Source organism: Mus caroli, chromosome 6 (assembly GCF_900094665.2).
Source record: "Mus caroli chromosome 6, CAROLI_EIJ_v1.1, whole genome shotgun sequence".
Lineage (NCBI taxonomy): Eukaryota > Metazoa > Chordata > Mammalia > Rodentia > Muridae > Mus > Mus caroli.
In genome coordinates, this window is record NC_034575.1 from 114232248 (window position 1) to 114244070 (window position 11823).

Here is an 11823-nt window from a genome sequence, read left to right on the forward strand (position 1 = left end):
CAGGTTTCAGAAATTCTTCATATTCCTCACTTCATGTCAAAGAGACAACCTTGCCTCCTACACTAATATAGAGCACTGAGCAAGGCTGAACTGTGTGGTCCCCTCACGGATTTGGTTTGGTTTTTGAGACAGGGTTTCCCTGTGTAGCCCTGGTTGTTGTTGTGTAGGCCATGCTGGCCTCAAACTCACAGAGGTCCACCTGCCTCTGAGTCTGCAATGGGAATTAGGCTTCTTAAGCCTTCTGGATTTCAATAAGGAATAAAAGCCTTGCAGCTCAGCAGGTTCTGAAGCCCTGAGATTTGTTACCTCTAGCCCAAGCCCGGTGGTGGGTGGTGGCAGCACACACCTTCAATCCCAGCACTTGGGAGGCTGAGGCCAGCCTGGTCTACAGAGGGAGTTCTAGGACAAGCAAGACTACACAGAGAGACCCTATCTTAAAAAATAAAAATAAATAAAAGCAGCTGAAAGGTGAACAGCCAGGCTTAGGGAAACACTACAAAGGGAATGAGAGTCTTGGCACCGCCCANAGACAGCTGTGCTCATAGTTTCCATCTTAGGATATTTGCTGCTCTGTTGATATTCTCAAATGGTAAATTTTTAATTTTTAGATGTATTTATTTTAATGTGTATGAATAGCTTGCCTGCATTCGTGTGTACCATGTACATTCCTGGTGCTCATACAGGTCAGAAAAGGGTATTGGATCCTCTCGGAACTTGTATTGCAGGTCGTTGTGAACCGCCATGTGGGTGTTGGGAACTGAACCTCTCTCCTCTGTAAGAGCAACAAATGCTCTTAACCAGTGAGCCACCTCTCCAGCCTTCTCTCCAGCCATCTCAATAATAATTTGTAGCCCTTTTGGAGCCATAGAATCTGACTGCTATTTACCTCCCCCTCCCTCCCACCATCCTCCTCCCNCTCTTCAGATGGTTTTGATTGCCTTCCATGTACCAGGTATCGTTCGAAGATCCGTGTGTCATGTTTCACCTTCAGAGTATCTGTGCACACCATTTTACAGACTTAACTTCTAGAGATGCTGTAGAGAGCTCTGAAGCCATCTAAGGCCAACACACACCTTTAAAGTAATGAGACGGCTGAAAGTCCTTGCATCAAACCTTGAAAGTTTTTTAGACAGAAACTTGATATTTCANGAATAAGAATAGCATGCTTATCTCTTCCAGATCTCTCTAGTAATATAAGATGCTCGTGGGAAACTCAGCCAAAGCACACATAATGTAGAGCAGGAGACAAAGACCTTGACATTTTGTGTTTGGTAAGAATAGGAACCTTACAAGCCCAGGCTCCTAACTGCATGTGGTGTGTGGTTGCCGCCCGCGGTAACCTTCAAGGACTGTGGCGAACTTCTTGATAAAAGAAGTTCCCTTAAATCAAAACTCATGATTTGGTCAGAGAATCTCAGTTGTGTCTTTAAGCCACCATTTCCATTTCAGGGAGAGGCAGCCACTTACTGTGGCCCTGTGCACAAAGCTGACAGCCTTTAGTAAGTCACTAAGGATTGCACGGCTCCTTTGACTTAAGGGATGAACCTGTCACTTGGATCTTACATCCAGAGTCACCGCTCATTCAGTCAGGACTCTGCTCATGCTGAAAGGATCTAAACTCTAAAGGATACGATTTATGTAAAAACTGGCATTCTGTCAATTACAGAAAACGCCAGAAGATGCCAAGTAAGGCAATATTTCATTTTTTGAGTACTGGATGTCATAATTTTGGTTTCTATACATTGAGTTAAAACATCTGATAGCTCCGGAAACAGGTTCCTATCTGCACCCCACACCACCTGAGCAAGCCACACTGCTTTTCCAGACACCCAGCCTAAGGACTCAGCACTTCCACTGTAGAATGTTAGGGGGACTCATGAGGGGTAGGGGGGACTTACAGAATTTAATGACTAGGTTATGTGTGTGTGTATACTCATGTATACACATTCTCACTCATGGAATAATAGGGGATGCTTGGGTAAGAAAGAATCCATGAGCCGAAATCATATGTCATAGCTAACCCCCAGCTACTGTGGAGTAACCTCTGAGTGAAGCCACTTGTGCTCCNCTCAGCCATGCAGATGTGTGGTTCTTGGCACACAAGGAAGTAAGCATTCACACAGCGATGCTCTTTTGATTCATAGGCTGCGTTTGTGGCTTGTGGTTGTACAATATTTTATATTTTGTTTTAGAGAGCCAAATTTGATATGATAAAAGCCTAAATCTTGGCAGAGAAAAACTGTCTTCCCAAACACTCTGCTCCATGCTTTCTGAGAGAAGCGTCCTTCAGTCTTCCTGCCTCGGCATTCAGAGAGTGGGCAGTATGGCTTCAGAGTGTTGGTGTACATTTTGCATTCTATTTTTATATTGCTTATTTTTGTTCAAAAATCACAAGATAATTTCAAGTAATCGTGTTCTGGAATCAAGGCTAACTGATTGCAGAAGGAATCTTGTGTTTGTTCTATAGTCTTAAGTGCTCAGGAGAAAGAAAACAAAGTGCCCACGAGTCATTGCATCCACAATACCAGTCCTCATCCCAGGACAGACCTGAAGCATGACCTAATTGGTTTTAACATAAAGGGCTTTGGAACATTCGGTATCTCCGGTGTCCACGGTAGATAAAGGTCAGAATGACAGAGGTACAGAGCCTCTGATTCACACTTCTTCTTCCTGGCTACATAGCCTCTGTGTCAAGCCTTAGAAGTGGTCCAGTAATCAGGTNGTTTCTAGTTAAACTGTTTCAGCAAAGCTGCCCCGCTATCATCAAACACCTGATCAAATCACGCCACTCAGACATGAGGACATGTGTGCCTTTGGGGTTTTTGTTTTGAGGAGAACAATTTTGACCTGTAGGAATATTGTTTTATGTTTCAGCTTTAAGCATCACAAACTCTAATTATGAGGTAAGACTTATTCCCTTTGCTGGTTCTCATTTGTGATAATAGCTTTTCAGAGTGGTGTTGGAATAATTAAGATGACTTGGGTGGGTGTGAGCTCAGGGTTACTGTTACTGTTACAACACATGACTAGCATGTGAGTGTTGTTTGCTGTATCAAGTCCTACTGCTCGTCTGTAAGGAAGAGAAGTATGTGCTTCGTCTCTCAGTTGCCAGGGGGAGAAGTCGTCAGGAAGAACGATAGTTGTACTCATAACACACATAAAGTCAGTACCTGTGCATCGGCCCAGTGCCACGTCAATAGAACTGTTGTCTGTGGAAACGCACAGCGAACGGCAAGGTCCTGTCACTGTTGCCTGTACCTAAGAATGTGAAGTGCTTGAAGCAGAGTCACCTCTCAGCACGGTTAGAAGACTGCAGGGCCTTATGAGGAACAGCTGCCTACTGTCTGGTAGAGCAGATCACTTGGCAGCGGACTCCAGCCTATCTGGTCCATGATGGTTCATTAAGCCAGAACGGATATTAGCCATGGTAAGGGTTATCGGTCGAATAAAGTCTTTGGCCAGTTTAACTCAGCAGACATTTGTTGAGTGACTGCACACGCAGCTCACTGCACTGCACTGTTGACGTCCTCCAGGAGCTTGTGGTCTGACCCAGGGAGCAGATGTGGAAATGCATAAGCAGGACTTTTATTTTAGCATAAAGATACACAAAAGACTGGGTGCCAAGAAAACCATTGAAAGTTCATCCCAGGAGAGTGAAGATGCAGTGAAGGGTGAATAGGAGCTCAGAGCCACAGGGAAATGAATGGCTTAGGGAATCCACTTGATCTTCGTGGCTCAGAGTTTGAAAATTATCAGCAAAATTATGAATAAAATGGAGACAGCCTTAAGTGGTCAGCAAGGAAGAGTAAACTGTTCTATTTCTATTGCAGTTAATCTACGGTTTTCCCCGCATCTTCATTTCTTTGGGCATTTCTTTATGCTGCTGCACTTCTCAAAGTAACTTTCCCCTGAGAGAAGTACAAGGAGGTGGTCAGTGTTTGCTGAAGACTCCGCTGCCCTTGAGGTGTCCTTCCCCCATTGAGGTGTCGTTCCCATTGAGGTGTTGTTCCCCCATTGAGGGGGGCAGAGATTCTGAGTGAGGACGACGTCTCATGGCACATGTAACCTTGGTTATAAATGAAACTCTAAAAATTAAAAACATCTTTTACTTTTAAAGTCATGGGTTCTTATGAATGGTTGAAAATGCATACTAACTCAACTGACCATAACGCTTTGGGTTTAAGGTTTGTAACTATTCAGCTTTAATGGCCTTAACTCTCTGAGATGGTTCATTTGTTTGGAATGGGGAGTTTGTTTTCACTCGTCAGGGTTTCTGCTGTTGGCTGCCATGCTCAGTAATGTTAGTTGCCATTAAATAGCAACCGCTTCTCCTCTGCTGTGAACCTTCCAGTGTCCGAAGATCATGGGATCAGGACTGCTGATTTGTGAGTTGCAGTAAAACTATGTCATATGAAAAGAACCAGACCCAGAGACAGAGATAACAACTCTGCAGAGCTGGTCTGAGGCCGTGAAGAGGCTGTTTTACAAGACGTGTCCGTGTTTGGTCAGTAAAGCCAGAGCGGAAGGTGAATGAAAGAACATTACTTTAAAGGCATCGAAGAGCACACCAAAGGAAGCAGCNTTCAGTCCAAGCATTCCACATGGGCAGAAGGACAGGGCTGACGCAGGGCCAGCCACCCGCCCGCCACAGCCCTGGTTTCCCATCTATGGAGCCAGGACAGAGCCCTCAGGTGCCACTCTAGGGGCTCCTGCTGTAAACACCACAGCTTATACACGCCTCTTGGCCGGCCTCTCTCCCTCCTTCCCTCCCTCCCTCTCTCCCTCCCTCCCTCCCTCCCTTCCTCAAACTCCCTTACATTCTTTATTCTGAAAACCCTGGCCTAAAAAATACAAATCCCAGGTAATCCACAAAGTCAGATTCGAGGGCAGCACAGCTACAGTAAGAAGCACCCCAGCACAGGCTATGTCACAGAGCCCTGACTCTGAGAAAAAGGGTTGGTACTTGTTGCCAAGGCTGCTGGCCTGAGTTCAGTCCCCTGAGTAGACACTGTTGAAGGAGAGAGCTGACCCTGCTGGCTACCCTCTGACCTCCACACACGTATACACAAATAAACAACATGTGGTACAAATCAAAGCAAGCCCAAACACAGACTGATTCCAGTCCCTAATAGCCAAGCTGAGAAGTCAAATCAAACCATGTGAAAGGTGTTTTGAGACTTTGTGTCTCTAATTTAGAGGGCTGTGCAGGAGCATAGTTTAGAGAAAATAGGTAAAATGGGGGAGATGCTTTGGCTGACTTCAGCCATGGAGCCNTATGTGGCCACAGAGCCCCACACTCCTAGTGGCTGCAGCTCCTTCAAGGTTGTCTGTCTCCTGTAATGCAGATTAGGTCTTTGAGATGTGTGGGTGCCATGGGTGTGTGTGCCACCCATCTCTAGGCAGCCTCAGCTTGCTCAGACACACAGCCACTTGAAATGGGTAAACGGGACAGTAAATTAAACACTACTGGGTTTGAACAAAGCCCACCAGATAGATGTTTACAGCAATTATACAGTCGGGTTAGAGATCATTATATCACTCATTTGAGAAAGACCAGGGCTGGGCAGTGGTGGCGCACGCCTTTAGTCCCAGCGCTTGGGAGGCAGAGGCAGGCGGATTTTTGAGTTTGAGGCCAGCTTGGTCTACAGAGACAGGACAGCCAGGGCTACACAGAGAAACCCTGTCTCAAACAAACAAAAACAGAGAGAAAGACCAGAATGTAAGTGGGGTCTGAAGAGATTTAATTTTTTTGAGTCTTCCTCAAATACCCATCCAGGTTGCAGAGCTGATGTCACCCAGGTTCCTAGTGATAAGAGGAGGGTTTCTGAAGGCAAGCTGATGGCTAGACCCTTAGACAGCAGTAGGCGAAGAAGGGAAAGAAGGAAAGAATGGAGGGAGAGAAGGAAGGATGGATGGAAGGAAGGAGGGAAGATCAGGGTACCTCCAGGAGAGAAAGCATAATCAAGCCAGAGTTTCCACTTAACGTGCTCGCTTCATTCATTAACACACTTACATGCCACTTGCTAACTGTATGGATAGGTTATGCTTTCTTTTCAAATTTCGGCCCAAGTCCTTATTAAATAGTTTCAAGTTGAAAAATCCTTGGCATAAAACTAGGGAACAAATGGTAAGTATCTCTAAGGTCATATTAAATAGAAACATTTATTAGGAGCATAAACAGTATTGGGGGAGGGGTCCTGTGACCATTCATCCAAAATAAACTGTTGCGCTCTACCAACGGAAATCAGGGCCCAAGTGACAATGTGCATTTAAGTGACATTGGCCCTGCCTCTGATGACCGCTTACTTGGCCCATTTCAATCAAGTGTCAACTTGATTGGTTGTCAAGTTTTCCACGGAAGGAACTGAAGAAGAATTGCTGCCATTCCCTAGCAGTCAGCTCGCTCACACTTACCTGTAGGTGCTTACAAACCCTAGATATGGAAGAGATATGGAAACACTGCTCCCCTCCGTCTTTCTTAAGGAGTTGAAAGAACAACAGAAGACAGATATGTCACCACGGAAAGGCTGTTCTATGGAGAATGGTCCAAACATGGCATCGTGGAAAGGGCAGTGCCAGAACATTACAACCATGCCACGAGAAGTTCCGATTAAACACACAGGCTTGCATAACCATGCCAGATCGTGTGTCGGGGAACCTTCTAGGCTCCTACTTTGTAGGGTAGCTCTCACCTCACTTGTCTTTTTCTCCACTCCTCTTTGGGTTTCTTACCTCCAGGAGAAATGTAGAAACAGTTGAGTTGAGCTTCATGTACCACCTTGCCCTTGAACTTCCTCTCTGTTTCCTCAGACGTGTGACTGGAGAGNGGCTGGTATGGGGGTGTGGATGGCTGAACGAAGGCCCGAATCATTGTGGCTTCCAGTTGGGTACCAACAGCTGACTTCACAACTGAACAAGTATCCCAATTGNAATTTTTCCTTGTATTTTCTAAAAACTCACAAACGATCTCTGTGACCACATTTGAAGGCCGTAAAGTCTCATGTGGCCCTGTCACTCAGCTGTGAATCTGAGCTTCTGCTTTCAGATTTGGAATTCTGAAAGCACTCCTCCTTTCTTGGTTCTTCTCTGCTGCATCATCATTCCAACTTTGCTGCTGTGGTCAGACCTATGCGGAGACAAGCCCTTCCCCAGTGGAGCCCTTGGATGGAAATGTGAACCAAATGGCTTCTGTCAGCCTGTCAGTTCGTCACCTCCTGAAGGCTTGATNAGCTCTGGTCTTTGTATATCAGCACAGGCTGTCTGGCACAGCCTCTTGTGTGGAAGGGTGATAGGCCTGGTGGAGGTGGGGGCCTGGGCCCACGACACAGACGACTCGAGCTGGAATGTGTATTTCCGTGGATTCACGGTGCTGCTGAGCTACAAAACTATTTTAAGGAGAGAAAGTGCAGGCCCAGTCCTCTATCTTGGTGCTCCTTTTAGTAGCCAGGAATGCTGGGAACTGTGTNCTTTCGCTGTCCCTCTCCCTGCCTATTTAAGCCTTATGTTCAAGCTAAATATTAACTAGATAAAAAGAGCTGTTTCAGATGATCCCATGTGAATGTTAAAAACCATATTGCCTCATAGATAAATCTCCATGAGGTTCTAAATAACAATGGCAAACCCNTGTTTCTTCATTCTGCTTTAACACTTGAGAGTTTTCTCTTGTTTTTCTGCCCTAAACCTGTGTGTCAGCATCTCATGATAATGAAGATGTCAAAAGGCGCTTGTTCGTGCCAACAGCTCCTTGGCATCCTGCCCTTACAGAACTCGAGTTCCTTATGTCCGATGTCACACAGGAGGAAGAATGACACCCAAATGCTTGTTAGTGTAGTTTCCTGGTAAGACACCCAGTGGTGTCTGCCGCTGGGCTTCAGTGTCTGGTTGCACTATAGGTTCTTGACCTGCCATTTTGGAAAACTAAGTCTCCAAAGAAGGAAAGTTTTCACTGTGGTCGAATCATCCAGAGCACCTATTGTGACTAAGACAAAACAAACAAACAAACAAACAAAACAACTCAGCCACACGTAGATTCTTCACAGGGCTGAGTGCTGGCGATCCAGCCTGACCTTACAAGAACAGAGGCCAGTAGTCTGTGGGGAAGCAAGTGGGAAGTGCCCTGAAATCCGAGATCCCACACACATTTAGTCGTGATGCAAAGGTTCTGTTTTGGTGTGCAGGCACAGTGCTCACAGCACACCGGTTTGAGGACATTGATGTTCTCATTTTCCTTAGGTTTCTCAGAGCCCCTAGGATGGATGTGTGTATTTCTCTCTGAGAGAGTAACCAAGTTGAGAAAGCTTGGGCCGTCATCTCCCTTTGCGCTCTTCATATGTAGGTGACTGAGACAATGGTTCTACATGCAGGGGCTGGAGAGATGAACCAGGGGCGAGGAGCATTAAAAAAAAAAAAAGATTCTGCATGCACTTGATCGGTACAAAATGAAGTTTTAAAGTNTCAATGATGGCTTTTGGCAAGTTGGTGGTTTGGATTCATAAAGTTTCTTTTTGATACCTGCTTAAAATAGCATTGAAAAGACATGTCCTGTACATTTGGCTATCTCTATTAGTCCTGTCCTGGGCCTTGGTGAGATAGATGCGTGAGGAGAAAAAGATGTTGTGAGCCTGTCAGAGCTGTCTTCATGCAGAACGGCTCCCTGCTTTGAAGATCTAATTTGGTGTTTTCCTTTCAAATGCCTTTTGCTAATGTTCATTGCTCCGTCATAATATTGCTGTTGTTTTGAATGAAGCTTTGTTTAGTGCTCATGTAGTTCATGTGTTATTTCTGTGATTATTTGCATATGTGACCAGGACCTAAACTAGATACTCACAAATGTATCCTGCAACTGTCTTAACCTGTACTACAGAACTGATAGAGCTGGATACATACGAAATTTAATAGACAGCTTATTTGAAAAATGGTTAAAATCAACCACAACGGTATTTTTTCCATTCCTTGCTAAATGGTTACACTATCATCATATCTAACCTTCCAACATTTGTAAATTTTCTGTACAGACATTTTAAAGTGAAATTGATTATTAAAATTATATTTTTCTAGTTTCCTATCCTAATAACTCATAGCCAATTTTTCAGTTAACATATTCCTTGGAGAAGGAGAGGGAAGGAGGTTTCTAGGCATAATATGAGCATCAGGTTTCTGAATATTTAAAAATAAAGATGAAATGTGTTTGTGAAATGTGCAAATGGAATATAGAAACAATGACGTCTCAAAGCCAAGAAGTTTAGCATCCTGATCTTGTTTTCAATCTGTAGCCACTTGGTTAGGAAGCGCTCACCAAGCCTGTTGGGTAGAGGCAGGGAAGCAGGCTTCAGGGTGTAGGCCGCTCAGCAGCGCTTCTAACAGCACATGCTTTTCCTTTTGGCACGGGATCTCATGTAGCCCTGGCTCTGACTCCAATGACTGCTTTCATCTATTTAATAATCACTCGNATGAATCCACTGTGACTGATTATCACGGATTTTCCTGTAAGACGGAAAGGGGGTCCCCTCCCATTGTGTGCTTTGAGGATGCTTACGGCTTGTTGATGTGTTTTTCCCCAGTGTCCATTTATGGAATTTGGTTTTATGATAAGGAAGAGTGCCAGAGAATTGCAAAACTAATGAAAAAGTAAGTATTAAAAGGCCGATCGTGTCCTAGGAGCTGGCACTGTGGCTCGTATTTCTAAATGTGTGAAGCAACACTAGCAGGAAGTGGTTCTCAGCTGTCATCCTCACACAACCCGCCCACCCCACCCCACCCCCAGACCCCATCACTGCTTAGCGCATGAAGAGAGTGAGAAACAGTTTTGCCCTGCTCTCTGCAGGGCTGCCCTCAGCTTCTGTGGCTTATTGTTCTCTCCACGTGCTGTGAGCTGTTCCACGGGGTGGCTTTCTTTGGCATTTTCTTCATTTGTAAATAAGTAGTATTTTCTCTGGAAAGTTATGTGTCCATCAGTAAAANGAACATGCAGGGTCACCCTGAAAGGCTGTCCAGAGCCTTTGATAGCCTCCACTTCCTTCTAAACTGTGCTTGTAACTCAGAGTTCCCAGATACCTCAGGCACCAAGGGCCTAGAATCCTCCTCAGTTCCTCTCTCTGGGGAAGTCCAAATCCGTTCATGTTAGTTTAGCAGTACAGAATCAATCACCTCCTCTCTCTCTCCCCCTCCCCCTCTCCCCCCGCCCCCACACTACTCCACCCCTTATTAGTCTCTTTCTCGCATGCTGTTCCTGAGGTGCTCTCTGATTTTGGCTTCCTTAATTGCATCACAAGGAGGCTCAGGTGCGATTGATTGGTGGGCTCTGACCAGTTCCAATTTGGCTGCTCAGTGTAGGCTGCTGTTTATGCAAATAGCCAAGGTCATCAGAATTAATCAAATTTCCTAATGGAGCTGGGTCTCTGTTTAGGACAGCTATTCCCCGTGTGGACGGGATGCTCGTCCTNCAAAGAACCAGTATTCGCTTCTACATCCCAGGGCAATGGAATGAAGAAGTGACCCCCACAAGGAAATAAAAACCAGGGAACACATTTTTATAAATAAAATTGACTCCTGAAACTCCCGCTTGTGAGAGCTAATTTTAGGCAACCAGCTCAAGTCCCAGATGGTGATTAAGTGTGTTCAAACTGGTATTTACCACCATAACAACTAGTTCCTTAAACATTTCATGGTGTTGTAAATTGTGCAAGGGACAATAATAGCAGGATTTCATATGGATTAAAAAATACCCTGTAACTCAGCCAAGAGGTCATGGTAAACCTGGTGGCGTCTGCACTGCGTGCCTCACCCCTCAGGCAGGAAGCTGATTGTAGGTAGCAAGGAGCAGTTGGTCTGTGTGGATTCAGATGCGTTCTCTAGTTAGAAGGAAATCTGTTGGTAACTTCGCAGGTCATACTTNACCAATATCTGCATAGTTAACATAAGAATTTGAGCTGAAAAATCAAAGCACACAAAGAAAAGGACTTAAAAAAAAAAAAGTTTCCCTGTAGCATTAAGGAACATGAGGTCAGAGTTCGAATGGGGCCTTTTCGTTTCTGAATTGCCAAGGTCTGGGTGCTACAGCCAACCTTGCTTGACCTCACAGCATCTGGAAGGAAAGGAGTCTGTGCTATAGTGACCTTCCCTGTGGAATGTTCTGTAAGGCTTCCTCCACAGTCAGCAGCCGCCCTGCGGCTGTAGTGTAAAAGCAGCCACGACTGCTCTGTCCAGCAACAAGCAGGCCTGTGTTTGTTATTCTCTTTATTAGAACAGGTGGAGCAGGCTAGAGTCCAAAGGACAGAGCTTCCTGATTCCTACCCTGGATTTGCATATGTGGCCTGTTGACTCTTCTCTCATTTTCTGTTTCAAATGCTTAAGCAGTCCTAAGATGGTTGTAGTGGGATGAAAACCCTTGGGAGAGAGTTGGAGTGNTAAATAGCATCGCTTTTGACTTTAGTTTCCTGAATCGCAGCTTCCCGTTTTTCTAGCCTCACTCAGAGCGAACAGTTGAAAGCCTGTCATGGAGCNGGATCCTCCCCTGTGACCTTGAGTTCAGGAGAGGGCCAAGAAGTAGATATCCTGCAGATGCTCACCAAGGCCAAGGACGAGTACACCAAGGTGAGTCTCCTCTTCCTCGTGGGGATACCACGGTGGCAAAGCCCACCACTGAGGACAGCAGGTGAAGTCAACAGAGCAGGATGTAAATCAGTGGCCTGCATACAAATTGTATCCAGTGAGAGGGCCTCCTAGACTTACAGTGGCAATGTGTAAACCAAATCCATGTCTTTGTTGGTGGGTAGGCCTGTAATCCGAGAATTAAGGAAGCTGAAACAGGAGGATGGTGAGTTT

The 11823-nt window shown here is 45.3% G+C and overlaps 2 protein-coding genes across 5 annotated transcripts in view; one reads left to right on the forward strand and one right to left on the reverse strand.

Moving 5' to 3' along the window:
• LOC115031305 (voltage-dependent L-type calcium channel subunit alpha-1C) overlaps nucleotides 1-7312 on the reverse strand; it is a 486264-nt gene extending 478952 nt beyond the window's left edge. The window contains exon 1 of one of the 2 annotated variants that reach the window (XM_029478472.1): nucleotides 6733-7312. In XM_029478472.1, coding sequence (XP_029334332.1) covers nucleotides 6733-6871 — 139 coding nt within the window. In that variant the 5' untranslated portion in view covers nucleotides 6872-7312. The remainder of the gene's footprint in view (nucleotides 1-6732) is intronic. The other variant, XM_029478471.1, reaches the window with a different exon arrangement.
• Nucleotides 1-11823, forward strand: part of Dcp1b (decapping mRNA 1B) — a 38934-nt gene that overhangs the window by 14579 nt on the left and 12532 nt on the right. For all 3 annotated transcript variants that reach the window (XM_029478469.1, XM_029478468.1, XM_029478470.1), the window contains exons 4-5: nucleotides 9561-9627; nucleotides 11463-11592. In XM_029478469.1, coding sequence (XP_029334329.1) covers nucleotides 9561-9627; nucleotides 11463-11592 — 197 coding nt within the window. The remainder of the gene's footprint in view (nucleotides 1-9560; nucleotides 9628-11462; nucleotides 11593-11823) is intronic.